The sequence below is a fragment of the Acinonyx jubatus genome, chromosome A1, assembly GCF_027475565.1.
Source record: "Acinonyx jubatus isolate Ajub_Pintada_27869175 chromosome A1, VMU_Ajub_asm_v1.0, whole genome shotgun sequence".
Taxonomy (NCBI): domain Eukaryota; kingdom Metazoa; phylum Chordata; class Mammalia; order Carnivora; family Felidae; genus Acinonyx; species Acinonyx jubatus.
In genome coordinates, this window is record NC_069380.1 from 7,671,689 (window position 1) to 7,696,309 (window position 24,621).

The following is a 24,621-nucleotide window of genomic DNA, read 5'->3' on the forward strand; positions in this document are numbered from 1 at the left end:
ATGCCCGTCTTATCCCAGTGACGGTCTCGAGGTACCTCTTTCGAGCACAGCTCGAAACACCGTTAGGTTGCTGTAAGAGCGTATGCTAGAATTATGCTTTCTGTTTGGTTAAAACGGGTTATAGTAGACAAACCTTTCAATGTGCAAAAGATTGGTGTTCTCTGAATCTCACATTTCAAATACTACTGTTATTTTATGCTGCAGATAGTTCTTTTCCTTTAAGGACATGAGGAATGCCTTATTAGCTTGGTCTAACATCGGAAGGACGGTACCTCCTCCCAGTATCAGTGACACGTTGAAGTACTAAAAAATACCCACTTAGTGTCCATTACTGTATCTGTGGGTTCCTACATTGGGCACCTGGTGGTGTTTATGCAGGGCAAGGAGCATGTCAGCCTCTTTTCTTTTCTTTTTTTTTTGGCGGGGGCGGGGGGGTTATCTTTTTGTTGTGTGAAGAAAACTAATTCATGTAAATCCATTCTTTTACCATTTTTGTTTTAGTTTTATATGATGCTTTTTAACATTTTCTATTTGTTCACATAAAAAATTTTACTCAAAAAATGCGTAGCCAGATACGTTAATCTTTCCTGTTTCCTTTCCTTTAAATCTTAGGTCCTCTCAATCCTACGGTCAGAGAAATATTAATTTATATTTCATTTTAGTAGTTACAGCTGTTGTTTCTTAAATGGTTACCTTGTGCCAGACACTGTGGTGAGCTCTTTACATAAATCATCCCTTTTGGTGTTCCTCACAGTTTAGGATGCAAATGTTATTGTTAAATGAAGAAACATCTTCAGAGAAGCTAAGTAACATTAAGGTTAAATAGTAGCCAGTAGAGAAGCGGGCATTTTCACCCATGTTTGTAGACTTTGAAAATCTCTTTCCCTCTCTCCAATATACCCTCTAATGTATTAGAGCTGTGATTGATTTAATGACCTAGCTAGTTAACTGGACTTCTGAGGAGGAACTTTGTTTTAGGTGAGAGTGCATCCATAGACTGTGCATACTGGACATGGACTGTAGCCTCTGCATAACTGCAGTATTTGTAAAGTTAGTCCTTTTTCCTCACCTTTCCATCCGATTCTTAGTGACACTTAGTTACTTTTCTGTCTGGATCTGGAAACATCTTTACATTGATTTCTTGGTCTTAACCTAACACCTCTAGAAGTTTTTCAATTTCTGAAAACAAAAGGTAACCAACAAAAACCTTGAATCAAAAACAGCAACAGAAACTTTCTCTGAAGTCTGAAGGTTTCCACCTGAATCATTCATAATTGCATTTATTCTCTTCAGTGTTGGATTTCTTTCAAGAGCTCTATGATCCCCCATCTTTTAGCACTTAGCAATCTTTTTATTTCTTTTTCACCAAGAATCTCATGATATGAGAGAGCCTGTTTACCAAACCCACGACTTTTATAAAACAGTGATTCATGCTTTCATTCTAATACATTCGTACAAAAAAAAAAAAAAAAAGATGTATAAATACAAAACATGCTCGTCAGAGAATCAACGATACTATTTTCCTTAGGTTTTTTTGTAGCTTGATGGAGGCTAAATTTATTTTACATGTGGCTCTTTTGAGGTACATCAGGTCTCTGTACTATGTTTGTGGAGTTTCCCCTTGAGGACCTTTAGAATAGCTTCTGTTCTTTTCTCTGATGTCTTTACCACCCATTTATTCCTTCAGTATCTGCAACTTGGCATTTTACAAGTTTCACTGAAATTGCTCTCGTAGAATGTCAGAGATATTCTTAATTACCAAATACAGCATTTGATCCAGCACTTAGAACTGCTGGCCACCTCTCTGTTTTTGAAACTCTTTCCTCTTTGCAGTCTTGACTCTTGTTTCACCTGTGGTTCCTTGTGAGCTCCTTTTCTTGGCTCGCTTGTTTTTTGCTTTCCCTTGTACGCTTAAAATTCTTAAAATTTTATTTCTATTAGAACCGTCTACTGAGTTCAAGACCCAGATTTTTTGTGCTTTCTATCTTTGCATGTAGATACGTATCCCATTATCACTGCAAATTTGGCATGTCTAAAACTCGGTGCATTTTTTTCTTCTCCAAATCTGCGGATCCTTTTGTGGTTCTTCTTTTTTTTATTTTTTATTTTTATTTTGTTTCAGTATATGAAATTTATTGTCAAATTGGTTTCCGTACAACACCCAGTGTTCATCCCAAAAGATGCCCTCCTCAATATGTGGTTTTTCTTTAGTAAATGACTTCCTCATCTTCCCAGTCACTGAGGCAACATGTGTTGACTTCTTCCTGGTCATCTCTCACATTCTGCCATTTGGTATAAGAAAGGAACTGCTGAAGTTTGGCTACCCATTAATTGACAGATAATACATTGGGCAATGTATTTGCCATCATATTAAGGCTGTTCTACAGTAATGACATATCACCCCCAATTGACAAATAATGGAAGTTGCAATTTAGGAAAACCTTACTTTTTTTTTTTTAAAAGGTTTTATTATTATTTTTTTTTAAGTAATCTCTACACCCAACATGAGGCTCAAACTCACAACCCAGAGACCAAGAGTCACACACACTACCAACTGAGCCAGCCGGGCACCCCCCAAAATTTTGTTGTTAATAAGTGATAGAGCTAGGATTCTTAGCTCAAGTCTATTTAATTGTAAATCTGAGATTTTTCTACTATGGTGTCTGCCTGTAGTCTGTATTCTTTAAAATTCTACAGTATCTTCTTCTTTCCTTTTTTAACACTACTGACATAGTTTATATAAACCCTAAGTGTATCTTCTGGATAATTTTTCTCAAATCCCTTCAGGATCTGTTCTACTTATCTAGGGCTATCTCTCTTTAACCATCCACACTTCCTAAATTCTAATCGTTTTGAATCTTTCATACCTCATATAACATGAAATATGTTGTCACTTCTCTGTATCTTTATATTTTGTGCTATTATTAACCGAATCTGAAAAACAAACAAAAAATCTTTCCTCCTTTTCCCTTCAAGAGTTAACTCAAATGCTACCTTCTCTGTGAATGCTTGCTTAAACACCTCAAAGAAAATTTTTTTTTTTTTTTTTTTTTTTTTTACTGTTTCTATGATACTTGGTGTTAAGACTTATCTCATTCTGTTTTATATTAAGCTTCTCTATCTGTTTGCCTTTTCTCACTGGACTGTAAATATTTTGAGTCTGAGCATGTATTTGCTACTATTTTTGTACCATTAATGTATTTTGTCTCAAAATGTTACTGTTTAATTTCCTTTTATTAGGCAATGTATGCAGTTTTGTGGTATTCTAATACTTTTATATCTTTAAAAAATTTGATCATGGGTTTTCTGGGCTATATGGCCACCATGTTTTACTTTAATGATCACAACTGATTTAGAACAGAGGATGGTGATTTCTTTTGAAATGTTAGAGGATCTTCTATTTATTTTATTTTATTTTTGTAATTTTTTTTTAATGTTTATTTATTTTTGAGAGAGACAGAGACAGAATACGAGTGGGTTGGGGCAGAGAGAGAGGGAGGCACAGAATCCGAAGCTGGCTCCAGGCTCTGAGCTGTCCGCACAGAGCCCGACGCGGGGCTCGGACTCACGGACCACGAGATCATGACCTGAGCCAAAGTCGGACGCTCAACCGACGGAGCCACCTGGGCGCCCCGAGGATCTTCTATTTTTTTGAAACGCAAAAGTTTAACATTGTCCAAGTATTCTTGATACTTTTCTATCTCCTGAGCCTGGCAGTAGTCTTAATTACTTCTTGACACTGTTGTGAAGTTACAGGGCTTCTCCATGTTGTACTTTGCTCACCATCTTCGCCCGGACACCAAGCAGATGGCGGATGGAAGGTTACTAGAGACTCCACACCAGGAGTACTTTATTTCACCTGAGTGTGAATTCTCTTTTTTCTTTTCTTAGCCTTTGCCTGCGATGATTACCCATTTCTCTGTCTGACAAAAGGTGTATGTGAATTTCAGTTTTTTTTCTTAGAACAGTGATTCTCTAGTTCAGATACTGTTGTTTAGGATTGAAATATTCTGTCACCTACCTTACAGAATTATGAGGATTCAAATTTCCAAGCCCATGGTGGATATTAAATAAATTTCCATATCTACAGTTGCACCTTATCGCTTCTAAACTTTGTTTATATTTATTTAGGGTGCTGTCAGTTATATTCAGATGTGTGTGGCTCTGTGCGTGTGTGTGTGTGTGTGTGTGTGTGTGTAATGAGGCAGTGACATTAATTGTCTTTTAGAGGCTCACATTTTAACTAATACTCTTGAATATTTTTAAAAATTAGTTTAAAAATGCTTTTTTTTGGGAAGGGATAACAGTGTGCTCCCATCTTTCCCATAAGAATGAGGTGTCAGGGCTCCTGGGCGGCTCAGTCCATTGAGTATCTGACTTCTGCTTGGGTCATGATCTCGTGGTTCGTGAGTTTGAACCCCACATCGGGTTCGCTGCTGTCAGCGTGGAGCTCACTTCTGATCCTCTGCCCCCCTTTCTCTTTGCCCCTCCCCTCCTTGTGCTCGCTCTCATTCAAAAATAAACAAACATTAAAAACAAAAGAATTAGGTGTCAACTTGAATAAAAGAAGGGGAAGTGCATGATTTTGTAAACTTCTCAAGGTGTTACTGGTTAAGATTTACCTAAAAGTAATGACATGTTAAATAAAGTCATATTCATTTTGTCTCAATATGGATCATAAATTATTAGTGTTACTGTTGTTTTAGCTTACCCCCGAAGTGATATAAATGGATGAGAACGGTTGGACTGTTGGGTGTATTAGGGAGATTCATACTTGTCAACATCACTTTTGATGGCATTTGCCCCCCTTGTGGTCTGATTAAATGGCATTTCTTGTAAGAAGTATTTAAGTAGAAGAATGCTCACATTAAAATCTTTTGGCCCACAAATCCTCCTGTGAATTCTAGTTGCTTGTTACTGGTGCTTTTAAGATCCCAGAGAGGTTTTGGAACCTCACTGGATATACTTCAATCTTTAGTTTCTTGCTGAGTTTTAGTGTTATTTCAGGTGATTTCCAGACTTTAGGCCCTAGGAGATGGAATCGTTTGGGCTTTAGATGGAATGGGTTGGAATTTTATGAGGTTGAGGCTTAAACCTGTCTCTGCTCAGGGCTCCTCAGTACTTTGAAGAGTTCTAGAACTGTGGTGCAGCTCAAATGGCATTAGTATGTACATACTGCTTTCTGATCTCAGATCTTCTTTTCTCTTATCTTATAGCTGCTATTCCAAACCGTTAACACTCTGCTCACACCTACTCACCCCTTCTCTGTTACTTTTGAGTAAGTGACTTGTGTTGTTCAGAGGAGGGAAAAAGAGAGAATGAATTGTCTCATGTGGCAGCTTTTGACCTGTATACGGCATTTGCATTCATGCCCTTCCTGTTTTTCTTCCTGTGTCAGACAAACAGGTGTTCTTCTATTATATGCTTCAGAGCCTATCTTTATTCCCTCTAACAATGTATTCTATTATTTATCCCTTTTCAGTTGTAGTCAGTCTCTCCCTCGACAGTGATTTCTTCCTGATAGTTTGTGAACATGCCATGTTTAAGTTTCTTTTGCTCTGGGACCCCAAGGGTAAGGAATGCTACGTGAGGAAATGTTCTAGGGTCAACATGTTTGAGAAACTGCAAACAATTTGAGAAATGCTTCCTGCTTATTGTTGCTACTTTTTTTTTTTAACTGGTAATTCATCCCTCAATCCCCAGTGTTTTGCTGTTCACTTTCATGACTCTGTTGAAACTCTTTGATAAGGTTACCAGAAGTATCAGTTCTTGCTTGATCTCTCTCTGCTCCATTTGACATTGTTGACCATTCCTCTTTCTTTGAAACTTTTGTTCTCTTAGGTCTTCGACTGTTCTTTCATAGTGTCTCTTGAGGACCTCTTGTCTGTGGTCCTGGCCTCAGGAACTCTCCTAAGCTCTTGTCCTTGACTCTCTTCTCATTTACCTCACACAGCGCTCCTTGGGGATCTCAGCACATCTTCATGACTTCAGCTACTCCCTACTCATTGTTGACTTCCAGGTATATATTTTTTTATCCTCTCTGTCCTCTACACTCACTGTAAGTACTAGCTTCTTCAGAACATCTTCATTTATACGGCATAAGACTATGGAAATTCGTTATGTCTAAAATGAATATCACATCTTTTCCTTTAAACCTGTTCACACACATCTGGACACACTCATTCACAACTCTGTGCTGTCTTGGTTATTGATGTCACCCAGTTGTCTAACTTACGAGTTTTCTTGCCTCTTCCATCTTCCTTATCTGTCATATCATTTGGCCAACAAGGGTTCGTTGATTGGGCTACTTTGAAATTGTCTAGACACTTTTTTTTTTTTTAAGTTTATTTGTTCTGAGAGAGAGAGAGAGAATGAATGAATGAATATGAATCCCAAGCAGGTGCTGTTGGTATGGAGCTCAACGTGGGGCTCAATCCCATGAACCGTGAGATCATGACCTGAGCCAAAATCAGGAGTCAGATGCCCAACTGACTTGCCACTAATTCAGGAAATTGCCTGAAATTGTCTTCACTTTTAACATCACTGAGTTATAATTTAGGTCCACCTTCATTTCTTACCTGGACACTTACTCTTATAGATTAACATTATCTGCTTTCCTGCTTCTGGTCTTAACTTTCAAACCACTGCCTAACTGATTATTTGATCTTGTTTCTTATCTTTGTCATCTGTTTTTTGTCATTAGAATAAAATCCAGATCTTTCAGGAATGTATCCAAGCTATACCTATTGCTTTCTCTCCTGATTACTGCTGTAGACCTACTCAACTATTGAATACCATGCTCTTTCTGCCTCTGCCTTAGAACATTGTCTTTGAACATTGCTTTGATTGCTGTGTCTTTTTCTCTGTCTTGACTCTGCAAACTTGTCTTTTAGGATTCATTTCAAGCATATCATCTTTTGACCTAATTAGTCAGCATGAAGCATTTGTTCACTTTTCCCTAGCACTTACATCGTTCTAATTAAGGGATGTATAACCTGTCCTAAAGGCACACTGTAGATGCTTCTACTTAATATTGATATGTGGATGTTCTGAACGTCTGGGATTGTGGAGTTGGGTTCAGTGTACATTCTGTACCTGTGAAATGCCAGTCTGTGAGCTTCTAGACCATAGTGCCTGTGTTTTCTATGTTTTTCTTCTCCACAGTGCCTAGCACATTGCCTAACACTGTATCTTCTATGTATTAGCTGTTGAAATAATTGAATGGATGAACCTGGATTAGTGATTGGTGATTCATAGTATTTGGCCTGATGTTAGTCCTGAAATTTAATGCTTTGTGCATTGTCTTAAGTTTTTTTGGTAGGGTTTCATGACAAAAAATATCATTATAGAAAAATGTTTGAAAAATCTTAATAAATGTTGAATCTGGTGATTGAGTATGGCAGAGTTCTTGGTTAGAGAAAATGCCTCTAAGTAAATTTCTCTTACTATATTACTACAAATAAGTTTTAGTATTATATATGTATGGATAGAAGCTGTACATAGATATAGAAAACAGTTATAGCTATATAGTAATTCTTGACTCTATGGAATGCTGTGATGGTCTTGTTTTCCTGGACTACTCATTAACTGACCTGAATAGGTCTTTTTCTCTTTTTAGGGAGAGTGACTTTTTTGTTTTTAAGGTTTCTTGAGATGATTGACACATAAATGAGAGTACTACTGAGAATGAGTTAGGTAATAACGCCTCTGTGACCATTAATGATTACTACTACTGGGGGACTTCGACATACAACAAATAGGTTTCAAGTGGAAGAGGAGCGGTTCATCTGTTTTTGTTTGAAAATCTCTTCTATCCACCGTACACCGATTTTGCTTTTTTGTGCACATTGATTCTGTTGGTATCAATTGAAATATCGCATACCGTGTGAATGCTTGTGTATCGTCATGCCGTTCGGTGGCGATGATAACTCTAAGCAAAGGGAACTGTGTAAGTGACTTTATGATGAATAAATCTTAAACTTTTCTGTAACTTTTTTGTAAAACATATAAACTTATGGGAAAAAAAATCAGATACCATAGAGAAGTACAAAGAAGGAAGCCAAAATGTCTCCGCTTTCCTCACCATCTGGAGATAAGAGCTCCCTTAACATTTTAGTGAACATGTTTACCATTCTTTGTATGCCTGTGCACACGCACATGTACACGTCTTCCTGTATGCCTGTGCACATGCACACATACACGTCTTCCTTCGTTCCCCTTCCTCTGAGACAGAAGCACACCATTTTACAGAAATAGTTACTTAGTATAATTGCTGATTTGTAGCCTGATTTGTATTTTATTTTTACTCTGTGGGCCTGTTTCCGTGGCAAATAAAAATAAATCAATTCACATGATTTTTATGGCGACATGCTATTGTAGGTACCAAATCTATCGGTAGGTAGTGAATGCCTACCGATAGATATTTTAGTTACTTCCTTTTTAAAAACAATCATAAATTGAAAAATTACATGCAAAACTTATGTGTACAAAAATTATGTGCCCATACTTGATTTTCTCCTTAGCTTTAGTTCCTAGGTTTCAGAGTACTAAGGCATGCTTATTTTTCATTTTGATACATATTGTCAAACTATTCTCAAGGATAGTATTTAGGTTGGGGCGCCTGGGTGGCTCAGTCGGTTGAGCGTCCCGCTTCGGCTCTGGTTATGATTTTATGGCTCGTGAGTTTGAGCCTGCGTCGGGCTCTGGGCTGACAGCTCGGAGCCTGAAGCCTGCTTCAGATTCTTTGTCTCCCTCTCTTTCTCTCTCTGCCCCTTCCCCACTGGCTTGCTCGCTCTCTCTCTGTCTCTCTGTCTCTCTCTCAAAAATAAATAAACATTAAAAAAATTTTTTTTTAATAAAAAAAAAAAGAATAGTGTTTAGGGTATTACCTGTTTATGATGCACTTTATAAAGGATAAACTAATGAGTATCTTTGAAAATTTACATTCCCATTGTTTCAAGATGTATATAATTACTTTTGCTGAGCTTCTGAAATGTTTTATTAAACTCTTAGTACAAACCTTATTACTAATTGATTTTCATTTGGTAGGTTCTGATGTACTGATGTTACTTCACTCTAAAGATAGTCAAATTATAAATAGGAGAACTTCTGTTTATTTATCTATTTATTAAAAAAATTTTTTTTTTTGAGAACTTCTGTTTAAAACAACACTGGAGTACATCTCTTGGAAGCATTAGTAATCAACTTTCTTCCACAGTTTTCACCAATTTGATTCTGATTTATTTAGAAAATCATATTTCCTCTATTGGGATGTTTACCAGTTTGCCTCAGAAAAATTTGAAATTGAGATACTAGACTAATTTCACAATAGTAGTAATATTTTAGATGTTAATTGTTAACTTATAGGATGAAACCTTGCTGGTCTTGAGCAGGTCAGCTGAAATTAAGTGTATTTTGATAATAAATATAAATGTAAATATAAATTGATCATATTTGGATGTGCTTGAAATAAGGGGAAATAACAACCCATTAAATTAAAAAAAAAAAGTCTTATAGAAATGTGAACTTGGAGGCTCTAGTTAGCTATTTGACTTCTCCTTTCCACCCCCCCCCCCCCCCCCCCGCCCGTTCCTCTTTATCCTGTATGACTTATGAACACTGAAGACTGGTAAAAATAGCTCTGAATAGGGCTTTTCTTTGTGCCTGTGGGTCTCATCTTTTTATGCCTTTTTACATACAATTTATCAAGGCAAAAATACTTGCTAATTCCTGCCTTTCTCCCTCATTATCAGCGTCTCTTCTTTTACCATTCCAAGTAATTCACCTTTGCCAGGGAAACCACACCCCTTGGGCATAAATCTTTGGAATTAGTCCCAACTAGGCTCTTTTGTTAAGTCCAAATAGGGAACAATAATAGTGAAGATGGGAGATTGGAGTAGGTTTTAGAAAAAGTAGATAAGGCTAAGATTAACATCAACTTTTTGTCTCCTGTTTCTTTGTTTGTTTTTTTAATTGACTTAATTATGTCAAGAACAGTGGAGACTTGACCTGTTCACTCTAAATGGATTTCGTCAGTAAACACATTAAGCAAAACTTCCCTTCTCTTCCTTTCTTCCTGCTTTCCCTTCCTCTTTTTCCTCCTCTTCTTCCTTTTCTTTTTCTCTGCTTTTCTCTTTTATTCTCTTTTATCCTGGCTGAAAAGTAAAAGATAGATTAGAGGTGAGCAAGACTGGAGTTTAGTTTGTCAATAGGGATGATGTTGCAGTAAACCTGAGAAGAGATGACAGTGGTGTAGAGGAGGGCACTGATGGTGACACGGGTAGAAATAGTTGAATTTGAGAAATATTTAGAATGTAGAATAGATGTCATGATTTGATGCTTCAGAAATATCTACAGTATCAAAAGGATAGGTGTGGCATAATTTATCTGTTTGGGAAAGAAGCGCAACAAAACTTGAAAACCAAGTTAATAGGGCATCTTGGTCCTAGGCTGTCACCATCTAGAGCTGTGAGAACTTAAATTTCTATTGTTTAAGCCACTCATGTATGGTATTTTGTTATGACTCTAGCAGACTAAGATAGTTGGTGATAAGTTAAACACCTGTATTATAAAACCTAAGGCAACCACTATAAGAACAGAGAGTTACAGCTAATAAGTGGAGAGAAGCAATAAAATGAAAACTCAAAAGTCGGTTAATCCCAAAAGAAGGCAGAAAAAAGAAAAGGGGAACAAAGAACAAATAGAACAAATTAAAAAAAGGGTAGCAAGATGGTAGATAGGTTTAATAATCACATTAAATGTAAATAGCCTAAATGTCCCAAGAAGAAGGCAGAGATTTTCAGGTTGGATTTAAAAAAACAAGATTCGACTATTTGAAGCTGACAAAAAAACCTACTTTAGACTTAAAGACAAACATATGTTTAAAATTATACCATGCACTAGTCAGAAAAGACTAATGTGCGTGTTTATTACTAGTATTATATCCATGTATATTGTACACTATAACAGGTAGTACAATTATAATTACAACAGTAATTATAGTAACGTATGACTACACATCAGTGTATACATACTATATAGAGTATAGTAATACAGTTGGCCCTTGAACTACATGGGGGTTGGGGTAAGAACCCTCCATGCATTTGAAAATCCATGTGTAACTTTTGACTCCCCCAAAGTGTAATGACTAGTAGCTTAGTGTTGACTGGAAGCCATACCGATAACATAAACATTTGTATGGTATATGTATGATATACTATATTCTTACAGTAAAGTAAGCTTGAGGAAAGAAAATAATAAAATCCTAAGAGAAAACACATTTTACAGGTCCTGTATCAAAAAAATCTATGTGTAAGTGGACCTGCACAGTTCAAACCTATGTTGTTCAAGAGTAAGCTGTATATATAGTATAGTGATGTATGGGGTACATATAATATAGCTGGGATAGCTATACTCCTATCAGACAAAGTAGATTTCAGAGCCGAGAATATTATCAGGAACAAAGAGAGTTGTTAGATAAAGGGACAGTTCATTAAGAGCATGGATGTACCACTCTTAAATGTTTATGTACCTAATAAAAGAGGGTTAAAATATGAGACCAAGACTAATAGAGTTAAAAGGAGAAGTAGACAAACAGTGATAGCGATTTCAGTGCTCTGAGTATTAGAAGAAAGACAAAATCAGTAAGGATATGGGAGATTTGAATAGCTCTGTCAGTTTGACGTTTATGGAACACTCTGCCCACAAACAGCCAAATACATACTCTTCTTAAGTGCACGTAGAACATCGACTAAGACCAATTCTGGGTCATGGAACGAGTCTCAATAAGTTTAAAAGGATTCAGTTCATACAAATGTGTTCTCTGACCACAATGGCATTAAAATAGAAATCAGTAACAAAGATTTTTGGAGAATCTTTAAGTATTTGGAAACTGAACAGCACACTTCTAAATTATTCATGGAGCAAAGAAGAAATAGGGGAAGTAGAAAGTTCAGTACAACTTTGTAATAGCACAACTGCTTTGTAACTTTCATTTTGAAGTGAATGACAATGAAGCCATGTTAAAAGTTGTGGGATGCTGCTAACACACTAATGAGGTAGATTTTTAGCATTAAATGCCTAGAGTAGACAAGAAAAGTTCCTAGGTCAATGACTTCAGCTTCTACTCTAAGAAACTAGAGAAAGAAGAACCAATTCAGCCCAAATTGGTCTCCCTAAAAGGTAAGTTCATGTCCTAATCCCTGCCTGGAACTTGTGAATTCTACTTGATTTAGAAGAAGAGTCTTTTTACAGATATAATTAAGTTAAGGATTCGGTGATACCATCTTGAATTATTTAAGTGGGTCCTGAACAATGGCAGGTCCGTCCTGGTTAAGATGAGGCAGAGGAAGATTGCACACAGGAGAAGGGGATGTGAGGACCGGGGCAGAAACAGGTGATGTGGTAAAGCCAAGGAATGCCAAAGAGTGCCAGCAGTTGCCAGAAGCTAGGAGAGAGGCATGGAATGGATTCTGCTCCAGTGCATCTGGAGGGGAGCACCAGCAACTTGCTTTTAAACTTCTGGCTTCCAAAAAGTGGAAGAAAATACATTTCTGGGGTTTTAAGCCATCAAGTTTGTGGTAATTTGTTACGGTAGCCGCAGGAAACTGGTACATATGCACTAGCAACAAATAATATAAAGTGAAAGTTTCAAAATTATGTAATTTATGATAGTGCCAGAAATACAAAATGTGGTTTGATCTGACAGAAAGTCTGAGGAACTGTACGTTAAAAACTTTGAAACTTTCCTGAGAGGAATTAAAGAAGACCTAAATAAAAGGAGACGTATAACATGAAGACTCATTATTGTTAAGATGCAAGATGTTGATTCTTACCAAATTGATCTACAGATTCAGTATACTGTCAATTAGAATTCAGCAGGGTATTTAATTTTTTTTTTAACGTTTATTCATTTTTTTGAGAGACAGAGACAGAGCCTGAGTGGGGGAGGGGCAGAGAGAGAGGAAGACACAGAATCCCAAGCAAGATCCAGGTTTCAAGCTGGTAGCACAGATCCCGATGCGGGGCTCAGACTCACAAACTGTGAGACTGTGACCTGAGCCTAAGTCGGATGCTCGACTGAGCCACCCAGGCGCCCCTCGGCAGGCTATGTAATAGTAATTGATAAGTTTAGCCTAATACTCATGTAAACATTCAAAGAACCAATCCAAACTAAAAAAGAAAAAAAAAAAGGCAAAAAGATGCAAGATGTACACTATCCGACTTCAAGAATTACTGTAAAGCTGTAGTCATCAAGATGATGTGCTTTTGACATGAAGATAGATGGGCATCAGTGGAGCACAATCAAGTCCAGAAATTAACTTGCTAATAAATAGTTGATTTTCAACAAAGTAGCAAAGGCTATTGGGCGGAGGAAGAAGAGTCTCTTTAGCAAACAGCGCTAGAATAATTGAATGTGTGCAAAAATATTAGACTCCTACCTCACGCTTCATAGAAGTTGACTCAGTGAATCTTAGACCTAAATGTAAAACGTGAAATCCTAAAACAGAAGAAAACAGAATATTTGTAACTTTGGTGGGTTAGGCAGGTATTTCTTAGGTGTAACGACTTCGTCAACATTTAAGAACCACAGTTCTTTGAAAGCTGCTGTTAAGAGAATGAAAAGACAGATCATAGACCTGGAGAAAATATTTGTATAACATGTAGACCAAGGCTTTCTATCCAGAACTGTCAAATTCCACAACAGAAAACAAAAAATCAATAAAAATGGTCAAAAAGTGTGAACAGACATTTTACAGTAGAAGATACAGAATGGCCATTAAGTAAGTCATTGGGGAATGCAAATTAAAACCACAATGAGATACACCTATTAAAATGTCTAAAATATAAAAATCTGACCAAAGCTCATGTTCGCGAGTATGTAGAGCAACTTGATCTTTCCACAAAGTGCTGGTGGATATATTAAGATAGTAGCACTACTTTGTAAAACAGTTTACCAATTAAAATTTTTTTTTAATGTTTGTTTATTTTTGAGAGAGAGAGACAGAGAGCGAGCAAGGGAAGGGCAAAGAGAGGGAGTCAGAATCTGAAGCAGGCTCCAGTCCCTGTGCTGTCAGCACAGAGCCTGATGCGGGGCTCGAACTCACAGACTGCAAGATCATGATCTGAGCTGAAGTCGGTCGCTTAACGAACTGAGCCACCCAGGTGCCCAATAGCATACCAATTTTCTTTTCTTTTTTTTTTTTTCAACGTTTATTTATTTTTGGGACAGAGAGAGAGAGAGCATGAACGGGCGAGGGGCAGAGAGAGAGGGAGACACAAAATCGGAAACAGGCTCCAGGCTCTGAGCCATCAGCCCAGAGCCCGACGCGGGGCTCGAACTCACAGACCGCGAGATCGTGACCTGGCTGAAGTCGGACGCTTAACCGACTGCGCCACCCAGGCGCCCCCATACCAATTTTCTAAAAAGGTTATATATACACATACTGTGTGTCCAGGCCATTCACTAATGGGCACTTTCCCAAGAGTAATGAAATAGGTCTATACAACGACTTGTACCTGAGCGTTCTCTTTGCGGCTTTGTTTTTAATAGCCCCAAACTGGAAACCACCTTTGTCCATTGGATGAAAGGATAAACAAATTGTGGTGTATGGATATTATGAAATACTAGCAGTAAAAAAGGAATGAAATATTGGTGGAGTCAGTCACATGGATGAATCTTAATGTTGCCAAGTGAAAGAAGCTCGCAAAAAAACCTGCATGTATATATATGTAAGATTCATTCATATTAAATTCTAGAAAAGGTAGATTAATCCATAGTGACAGAAAGCTGATCTGTGGTTGCCTCGTGACCAAAGTAGGGGAGTAGAGAGGAATGGGAGGGAGGAATTCAAACGAAGTTTGTGGCAACCTTTGGGCATCATGGATATATTCATTATCTTGATTTGGGTAATTGTTTCCTGGTTTCTGCCTATGACCAGAGTTGCAAAGAGGTTATATTTTAAATATGTGCAGTTTAGGGGCACCTGGATGGCTCAGTCGGTCGGTTAAGTGTCCTGACTCTTGATTTTGGCTCAGGTTGTGATCTCACATCGCTTGTTAACAGTGCATAGCCTGCCTGGGATTCTCTCCTCTGTTTCTGTCTGTCTCTGTCTCTCTCTCTGCCCTGCCCCACTTGTGTGTGCTTGTCTCTCAAAATAAATAAACTTAAGAAAATGTGCACTGTGTTTATATGTCAGTTATATCTAAATAAAACTGTTAAGAAAAAGCAGGTCATGTTTCGTTCAGAAAGTAGAAAGATTACCGATAAAAACTTAAGCCATTAGACAAGTAAAGCAAATTGCGTTCATTATAAGGAATGTATCGTGGAAGGTATTTTATGGGTTTTTATGGGTTTATTATGTAATTTTTAAAAATCCGACCAATATTCAGGAACAGTAGTGGTTTCTTATCATACATCATACCACCTTAGGGTAACTTTCTTACAGACCTTTTTGACATATTTGCAATGAAACAGTACGTAAGAGTTTGTGTTCTGTTTTCATTTAATATAATCTTCCTGTTTTTCTAACACATTTTAAAAACCTATTTTAATGGTGGCACTTTGCATTTTGTTTTGCACTATTTATTAAATTAGTCCCTTAATTTATGGGACTGCTTTATTGTGGTCTTAAGTAAGTGTTCTGTTTATAGTGGAGTCCAGCAGAGTCTTAAAAACCTGAATTTTACTTTAAGAGTAGCAGTTTCCATGGAATCCTATAAGAGTAGAAAAGCATAAAATTGTGTTGCACACGAATTAGCAATTGGGGCGCCTGGGTGGCTCAGTCGGTTAAGTGTCCAACTCTTGGTTTTGGCTTCACCGTTCGTGGGTTCGGGCCCTGCCTCGGGTTCCATGCTATCAGTGTGGAGCCTGCTTGGTAACCTCTCTCTCTACTCCTCCCCCTGTATGTGCTCTCTCTCTCAAAATAAATAAACTTAAAAAAACAAAAAACAAAAACCTGAGTTAGAAACCTCATCAGAAAATTACTTCATTTGTGAAAAACCCTGTAAGTTAAGGAAATACTCTATCATTTTGGTTGGGTGGGATGTCTACATTGAAATGTTAATTACTGTTTTATTTAAAATATAATAACAGGGCTGCCTGGGTGGCTCAGTTACGCCTCTTGATTTCTGCTCTGGTCATGATCTCAGGGTTTGTGAGTTTGAACCCTGTGTTGGGCTGTGCGCTAACATAGGTGGGGAGTATGCTTGGGATTCGCTCTCTCCCTTTCTCTACCCTCCCCCACCCCCCGAATTAAAAAAAATTTTAAAAATCTTTTAAAATAGTTACAACAGTGCTTTTGAAGCTAAAGGTTAGGACTCGATTTAGGCTATTTTTGTTTAGAGAATACAGGTAGGGATTACAGGTAAATTTTGGGGGATGGTGTCAATTTATAAAAAGCACTTGGTTGTTTTTGGCATGAAAGTTGCAGTATAAATTTAAGTATATGAGAACCTAAAACTCCATTTTTCTTGATAAATTCTCCCAGAGTCTTACTTGACTAAAAAAAATTTTTTTTTCAAGTGTGCATTTAGAGCTGTTTAAAGTTTGCTGAAAATCAGGGTTTAAAATATGAATAAAAATTAGAAATAAAATTATGAATATAATTATCTGTATATGAAAAAACAAAGTTGATACTACAGGAACATATTTGGATAGTTACGTAAGGATTATGTAAATCCTAGAGCAGGAGTAATAAAACTTTTTATTCTCTTCAGTGTTGTTGAAGTTAGAAAATTTTTACAACCTAAGTCCTTGAGTCTCTAGATGCAGCCTTCACCTCCTAAAGCTAAAAGAAACTGTTTATTTTCTGATGAACAGATATTTCATTTTAAGGTGATACTGGTTTTAGTTAACCAGTTTTGCCTTACTGTTGAGAAAATTATTTTTTTAAACATGTTCAAAGTGGGTTCCTGTGCTGTTTTGTCACTTTATAAAACCCATCTTTATCCCTTAACCCCCCCAAATTAAAGCCATTTCAAGAATCTATCCTTTAATGGTAGTTATTTTAAGTAATTGTATCATAAAAAGTATTCTCATTATTATTATAATTTTTAATTAATACTTGAAATATTTCTGATAGTTCTCTGATCTGGCTATAAGAATGTACATTGTCTGTTAATAATAATAGCTCTATTCTCTTATTCCTAAATTTAGTGGGTTTTTTTGTGTTACACCTAAATCCTGTGTAATTGTTTTTTCTGCCATTTAAATCCGTTTACTTTTTCTCTAATCTCAAATACTCAGAGTTGAATAAAACCAACTCTCACCCCATCCACTCAAGGGAATTGCCTTGCCATCTTAAATCAGGAAAGAGAAAGGAGGGAAGATCTTAGATTTTTCTCTTCACTTCTTAATTAAAATTCACTGTGAGGTACGTTTTTTTGCCACTGTGACTGTTGAATCTCTGAAGGTTGCAGTTTAGTGTGTAAACTTTAATAGTTAACATTAATTTAAATAATTTCTATTATAATAGATTTGGAGACTCTCTCATTTGTTATAATGGCATTTTATATATGATTTGTTTGGGAACGGTGGAATGATTATTTCCATCCTTTTCTCCTTTGTAAGAAATCCTTTCAAAGTCGGCTTTAAAATTAATTTAAAATAATTAATTGAATTTAAATTAATTTAGAGAAGCTCAGCTTTGAAATCAGGTAGTCTGTTATTCATAGTAAATATAAGGTCTAACTGACATGGAAAATGAGTAATACCTATTTCTCAGGAGTATGCTGCTAAAAGTTTTTGTATACACATGAAATTTTCTTTGTCGGAATTTGCTGTCTCTGAGTAATCTTGTGGTCCTGATGTCTCCATCTCTTTTAGGCACTCTGGACTCTTTTACCAAGATACACATTGCTTTTATTTTGACTCTTACCTTCTAAAATAGGTTTAAGATTAACTGAAACACATTGTTAGAGCTCTGAAGTGATCCTGTTAGTAGCCATGTGTTCCCTTGTGACTTGGGATTAGTGTATTAGTAAAATGCATGGACTTCTTTTCTACCCCAGAAATTAAGGAATTGATCATACTTTTAAAGAACATGCCACTATTTTCGAAAACTTTAGACTTTGGAAGTTTTAAAAAATAAAAATAAATACATAAAAGTGATAGAAGAGGAATTTTTTTTTCCCTTTGGAAAATATATTTTGGATCAGGCCTGATTCCTCCTCCTCCTCCTCCTCTTCCTCTTCCTCTTCTTCTTCCTTTTTTTTTTTTCCTTCAGAATTTCATGTCTTAGATGTGGCAGTAAAAGAGGTTCATTCTTTAGTATGTTTTAATTAAACCCAGATTAACATTTTCTCTACATTTTATCACTTTAATGTTAGCTGGTATGTAACTGGTAAACTCTCATTTGTCTTAGAGTTTAAATTTAGGTCAGCCTATTGGCCGTAATCTTCCAAATCTAATCACTTGAACTCTAATTTATCAGGTTGAAGTGTCGTTCCTGCTGAATAGGGAAGTTGTTCTTGGGGTATACAGGAATTAGTCCCTCGTCTTATTTTCTGCCTTCTGTGGGAATGCATTTTTACATTCTAATGACCAGTTCTAAAAGATTTTTAAGTGATTAAATGCTTTGCGTAATTAAATTCTCTAAGAATTAAATTCATGATTCAGTGTGTTTTAAACTTAGTTTGTATGTACACATAAAATGTGGGCCGAAGTGTGAATTATACTAAATTATCTCCTTGGCTGACCCTTTTGAAAGCTGAATTCAAATGATATCATTAATGAGTCTTTATTATGCTTAGGCATTTAGAATTTAAAATGGTCACCATTTCAGAAAAATATTTTGGATATTCATTTGTTCTTCATGGACAAGATGGAGACCATTTGTGAATTTGATGTACAGTCTCATAATGAGTCTCATAATGTTCCAGTAGTTGTTAAAGCCAAACGTACCATGCCATTGAATATCTAAACTGTTGCAGCATAGTACAACTGTGAAGAAAAATTTTTTTCCATGTGATCTCCCTGTAAAATATGCCTGTGATCTCACAGTAAAATATTTGAAATATAACAGAAGTTACATGTGATACTTGTAGGCATTGAAAACATTGGAGCCTCTCTCTGGTACATTCTTCTTATATCTTGATTCTTCCCATATTTTCCTTGTTCTTAAATGTCTTTCTTGGCTGTACTCTCACTTAAATACATGGCACTATATTATTGGGGAAATACCTTAAGTACTTATGAAAAAGAAAATGATTAATTCTGGAATAAAGGCACTTTTGACCTTTATCCTGGTAGAAGTGGTTTAAAGACATTAAACTTGAAACTTGTTGCTCAGTTTTGAGGTAGTCTCAACCTCCCACTTCTCTAAAATGTGTTAGGATAGTTTGGTATGATGGGTATTGGACAATCAAGGCAAATTTTACGTTTTCTGGGTTAAATTCTGCAACTGCAGTGATTAAAATCCTCAAATTTGATTAAAACGTTTCCTTCAAGAAATGTGATTATACCATCCCAAAATGTGGAACTTAGAAATGCTATAAGTCCTTTCAATAAAATCTTTTACTCAGTAAATAAAGCACTGTGGAATAATGCCTAGTAGATTCAATGTCTTTTTTGGGCTTAAAGTGTGTTAACTTACTATATTTGATTTTTAAATAGACACCAAATCCTACTGCAAGCGAGTTTATTCCTAAAGGAGGATCAACCTCCAGGCTGAGTAACGTGTCCCAGTCAAATATGTCTGCCTTCTCTCAAGTTTTCTCTCACCCGTCCCTGGGAAGTCCTGCTGCTGCTGGCTTAGCACCAGGTAAGTTGAGTGACTATTTCCAGTGAGTTCCAGAGAACATATCCGTAAACACCATTTGCTATTAGTTCATCAGAACTGAAATTGTATACTTAAATGGTTCACATTTGGACACATTATGGGTTTTGTGTTGTCGGTTTTGGTACCATAGATCAAATTTGTAGTTGAAAATTTTAAAGCAAAATTTAAATATGAACAAAAATTATATATGAGCATGTGTAAAAGCACACAAATTTAAAGGAGAAAATGGTTTCTTATAAAAAAGATCTACTTGGACCGTAGTATTTCCCTATTTTTTAAAGTCAGTAATAATGCTGTTTCATTCAAAAGCTTCTGTAAAAACATCAGGAATAGAATATTCATATGTATATATGCTTCGAAGTCTTAATTTTATAGGAAATTTCTAAAAAATAATTCTGTATCATTCTAAATGTAAGTTTAGATGTATTGTCTTTCCGGTGTTTGATTATAAATCTATTGTAGTAGTTTTAAATTGGGTGAAGTATAAACAGTAGTAGGAAAGAAATGCATTAGGGGTCATCGAGGTAGAGAAAATCGTACTTTTCTTTTTTTTCCCACATTTACCCATAATGGCAGAAGAATTTGAGCAAATGCGTTTGTACACCAGGGGTCCTGAGGTGTAGTTCACAGTGACCCTTTGTGAACCATTTTCTTTGAAGGCCCCTCTTTCATTTTAAAAATTAATGCAACTTTTGCACTCCATCACATTAACATTTACTTTAATATAACAATATGAAAAACTTCTTGGATAAATAACATCATCCCTCCCTACTACTCTGTACCTTAATTAGGAAACCAAGGTATGGAGAATTATGTTGAATTTATATTAAGTGATAAAGTGGGTTATGTTGTGTTGATAAACTGTTTGAACTGCTCACACAGATTATGTTTCTAGAACCTATGCCGGATAATGACCACTTAGCCTTGAATGTTTAAAAAAACAGAAACAAAATGAATTACGGATATACTAATGGAAGCCAAAAAGTCCACCTGGATCAGCCTGGAACTAGTTCTGCCTCCATAGCTTAATCCAGTTAGTGAGATGGATCATTGGTTTTGATACCGCCATTGAAATCAAGGATCTTTTTGAGATGCAGAATGAGAGAAGATGTTGATAATTCTATGGAACAGAGCGTATAAAGTATCTATAAAGTATCGAGTGCACTTAGAGGCGGAATAACCTTGTGTTGCGAGGCTTTTATCAGAGCCTCCTTCTGCCACCTTTTTCTCTCTCGCTCTCTTTCTTCCTACTCCTCTCCCCTTCCCTTTCAACTCCCTCCCCCTCACCTGTCCCCTTACCTTTTCTTCTACTTTGGCTCTTTCTAGGTTCAGTTGAATTTGTAAACATTTTCCCTTCTTCCATAGAGAGCAGTGTCACAGTTGAACATCCCTGGTAGCCTAAAAGTTTTACTTGTAAGTAATGTGCTATGATTTTTCTCCCATTGAGGTGTGTTCACATTGTTGACATGAACATAATCTACATGTCAGCTGTACACGTAAACTTTCTTAAAGATTGTCCAGACTTCTGAGCAGTGTTTCATAAAGCACCCATGAGAATGGTGTCCGTATGCCAGTCAGAAAACACCGACTCCCTCAATGAAGTGCCAATTTATTTTGGCCTAACAACACATCTTCTCTTGTCTCAAAAGTAAATATTTTGTTCACACCTGTGATCAGACTAGTTCAAGCTTGCCATTAAAAAAAAAAAAAAATAGGCCTTTTAAATATTCAAAGAGTTAAAATGTCAGAGAAAATTTTAGATCTTGAAAGCTTTTAGTTAAAAATTTTATTAATGCTGTGGTACTTCTTCCAGCTCTTTAGTAGGTATTAACTTTTGTGTAGGTGGGTGTTTCATTGGTCTCAATTGGGTATCACAACCTAAATTTAAGATGAAATTAATTAATTTAAAATGTTAAATTAACTGGGAAACTATGTACTGTTCTATATAGCTCTAACATTAAAAAGGTCATTTTACTTCCTATTAATGAAAGTAATTCCTGTCTGGAACCATTGGAAATGGGTCAGTATATCATATTAAATGTGTTCCTGAATACCTCTTATTTAAAAATTATTTTTCATTCAAATGAAAATCAACTAACTAATAAGCTAAAGTATTTTTCACAAATACTGGAATGATGAGTGGTTTTGCATTTATTATTTCTTCATATTTTCTCCTTTTAGTTAATGGCTTAACACTTTCTGGAGATGAACAAAGAGAAAAAAATTACGTGTCCCTCCAGTGTCTTCCATCACTTCTTACCCACAAATGTTCTTTTTTTCAAGGCCTGGGAAAGGATTTTGGTATTTCCACTTTAAAATTATAGAACCAAAAAAGTGGTAGAGCTTATATATCTACCTTAGTGGTGATTTAATTTATCTCTGATGCTACTTGTCTACTGTAGATGTAATCTGTTAATAATTTTCAGTTTATAAAGTTTCATTTTCTCTTTTATTTCTAGTTTAGAAATGATTGCCCTTGAAAATATGTCAAGTTACTGTGTTTTCCCCTAAAAAACATGAACCCTTAAAAATTTTGGCACACAAATGTAAACTATAGCAATGTCATTTTCATCATAGGTTAAAAAAAATACATATTTAAATACATCTTTTGGCCCAAGATGTAAAAATGTTTGAACAAAATTAAGTAGGTAATTAGATTTGAATTTCTTCAAATTAGAAGGAATAAAAGCATGCCTGGAAACACAGTAGATCTGGAGTGAAAAAGTTTCTTTGCTTTAAAATGTGTTTTCATCACTTTTAAAACCTGATTTGCATTTTGAAAAAGCTTTAATATACGAAGTAAAATTTTATACAAAAGTTATTTGAATTTATTCAGAACTAATTGGGTTTAAAGGGTAGTTACATTGCTAACAATGTACAGCACACATTAGGTTTCCATTGAATTGTACACGTAGCCATTTTATTCTCCTTTAAGAAATTGAGTATCTACAGGCTTAAGCTGTTGTATGCACATTTAACCTAAGAACAGTAGCTAGGTACATTCTAAGTATCTTCTATGAATAGTTGTTAAAGGAGTATTTGGGTTTAGGGCGCTCCACTTGGACTTCATTGTCTTTGAGAACCCTTACAGTTATATGCATATTTTTATTTCAAAACATGTATTTTTCTCTGGTCACAAGATGTATTATTTTTCTTCTGGGAGAAGCACAACCTTCTGAAAGTTAAGAGCCGCCGGCTTAACACACACTTAGCAAAATTTATTTCCAGACTGTATTTTAGTAAGAAGATTTCGAAAGTGACAGTTAAAGATCTATTTTTTTCCCAGTAGGTCTTGCTTTAGGTGAAGTTTTTGAATAGATCTTTAGAAATGAAAATATGACTGCACTAAGTGCATGAAATGATAGTTTATGTTTTTTTTTTTGTGCCATGAAAAATAATCTTGTCATGAGAGCTAATTGCTGACTCTTTTTGAATCAGTTTTTCCTAAGAGTATATTTCTTGACTTGATAGTAGGCTGAGTAATCTAAATCTTGCTGCACTTCAAGTTTAATTGCCTCAGTATTAACTCCAGTCTATTTGAAAGTGATTTTAAGACAGGTACCAACAGGAGCGTACGTTTCTGGGCAGTGTGCTGGTGTATCTGGTGGTTTAATGCACAATTGGGAGTCCGGATTTGAGCATCTCTTGAGCCCCTTGATTGCATGTGGACACTTGGGAGGGACAGAGGGAGTTCTTGAATTTGGAAATGCCATCAGCAGTTTATGAATGACGAAGAGAGCCGTACCTGACTTTCAGGATTTTCAAATAATTCATTTCTTTAAGATGAGAATGGTGCAGATTTTTGGACCATTAGATATATTTTTTGTGAATTATTATGGCAAATGTCAGCTGGTTGATTGGGGAGAAGCATTTAATTATTATACCAAACTTAGCATTTTTAAATAATTGCATTTGTTATACATTATATTGTAGTATTATAGAAAAATCTCAAGAAAATAAGCTTTTAGATCTGGGTTTTTGAAATGAGGGTGCCAAATTGATGGATAAAATTAGCTAGTTTTCTTTATTCTTTGGCTTGGTCAGTGTATGGGGGAAGAAGGTGACAGGAAAGGAAAAGGGGAAATTAACACATTTTCATCATTTATTAAAATACTAAACATCATATATATAATTTTATGTAAATATAGCAAATGGTGCTTAAGCAAGAATAGTTGTTTTTGTAACGTCAAAAGGTTTGAGTAAGAAGATTTTTTTCTTAAAGTTCTATGCTAAAAAATGATAAAGTTCTGTGATTCATTAGCTCTGTGGCATTTCATGCCATACACGAACAAATGGAGGCTTAATTCATTTCATTTGCGTAGTAGTTGGTTTCTGGAACAATCTGACACTGGTCATTGATCTAGGTGGAACTTTCTGGGGTTGATATAATTGAGCCTTGTGCTGGGTTAGAAGTGACTTTCTTGACCGATTATTATCTAGCTTCTGCTTTGTCACTTAAAGTAGTAAGGAATTCATTGGCCAAGCAAGGTAGCTCAGGGTACATTTGAAAAGCTCGAATAAAAAAGACAATGATGTCTGAACACTGAACTAAACTCTGTCTTCTCTTTTGTACACTAGTCCTAGTTCTTTCTCTTTGTGTTTAATGGAGTAAGTCAAAATCTTTTCTACGTGATAGCCCTTTTAGGTATTTTCTTTTTGGGACGAGTTATATGTATGTGTGTGTCCATATAACTGATCAGTTTGTATGACTGAAAAACGAGAGAGGACAAGCTGGGGTATATTATTAAAACTAACAAATTGTATAGGTCAGAAGTTACGAACTCTTCTAAGTCCTTGTGGCTGGAACACTACTGTGGATAAAGTTAAATCCACAGATATGTGT

At 35.9% G+C, this 24,621-nt stretch overlaps 1 protein-coding gene across 5 annotated transcripts in view; it reads left to right on the forward strand.

The window, feature by feature from the left end:
* PAN3 (poly(A) specific ribonuclease subunit PAN3) overlaps window positions 1–24,621 on the forward strand; it is a 129,952-nt gene that overhangs the window by 36,126 nt on the left and 69,205 nt on the right. For all 5 annotated transcript variants that reach the window (XM_027064610.2, XM_027064611.2, XM_027064613.2 and 2 more), the window contains one exon: window positions 19,613–19,760. In XM_027064610.2, coding sequence (XP_026920411.1) covers window positions 19,613–19,760 — 148 coding nt within the window. The remainder of the gene's footprint in view (window positions 1–19,612; window positions 19,761–24,621) is intronic.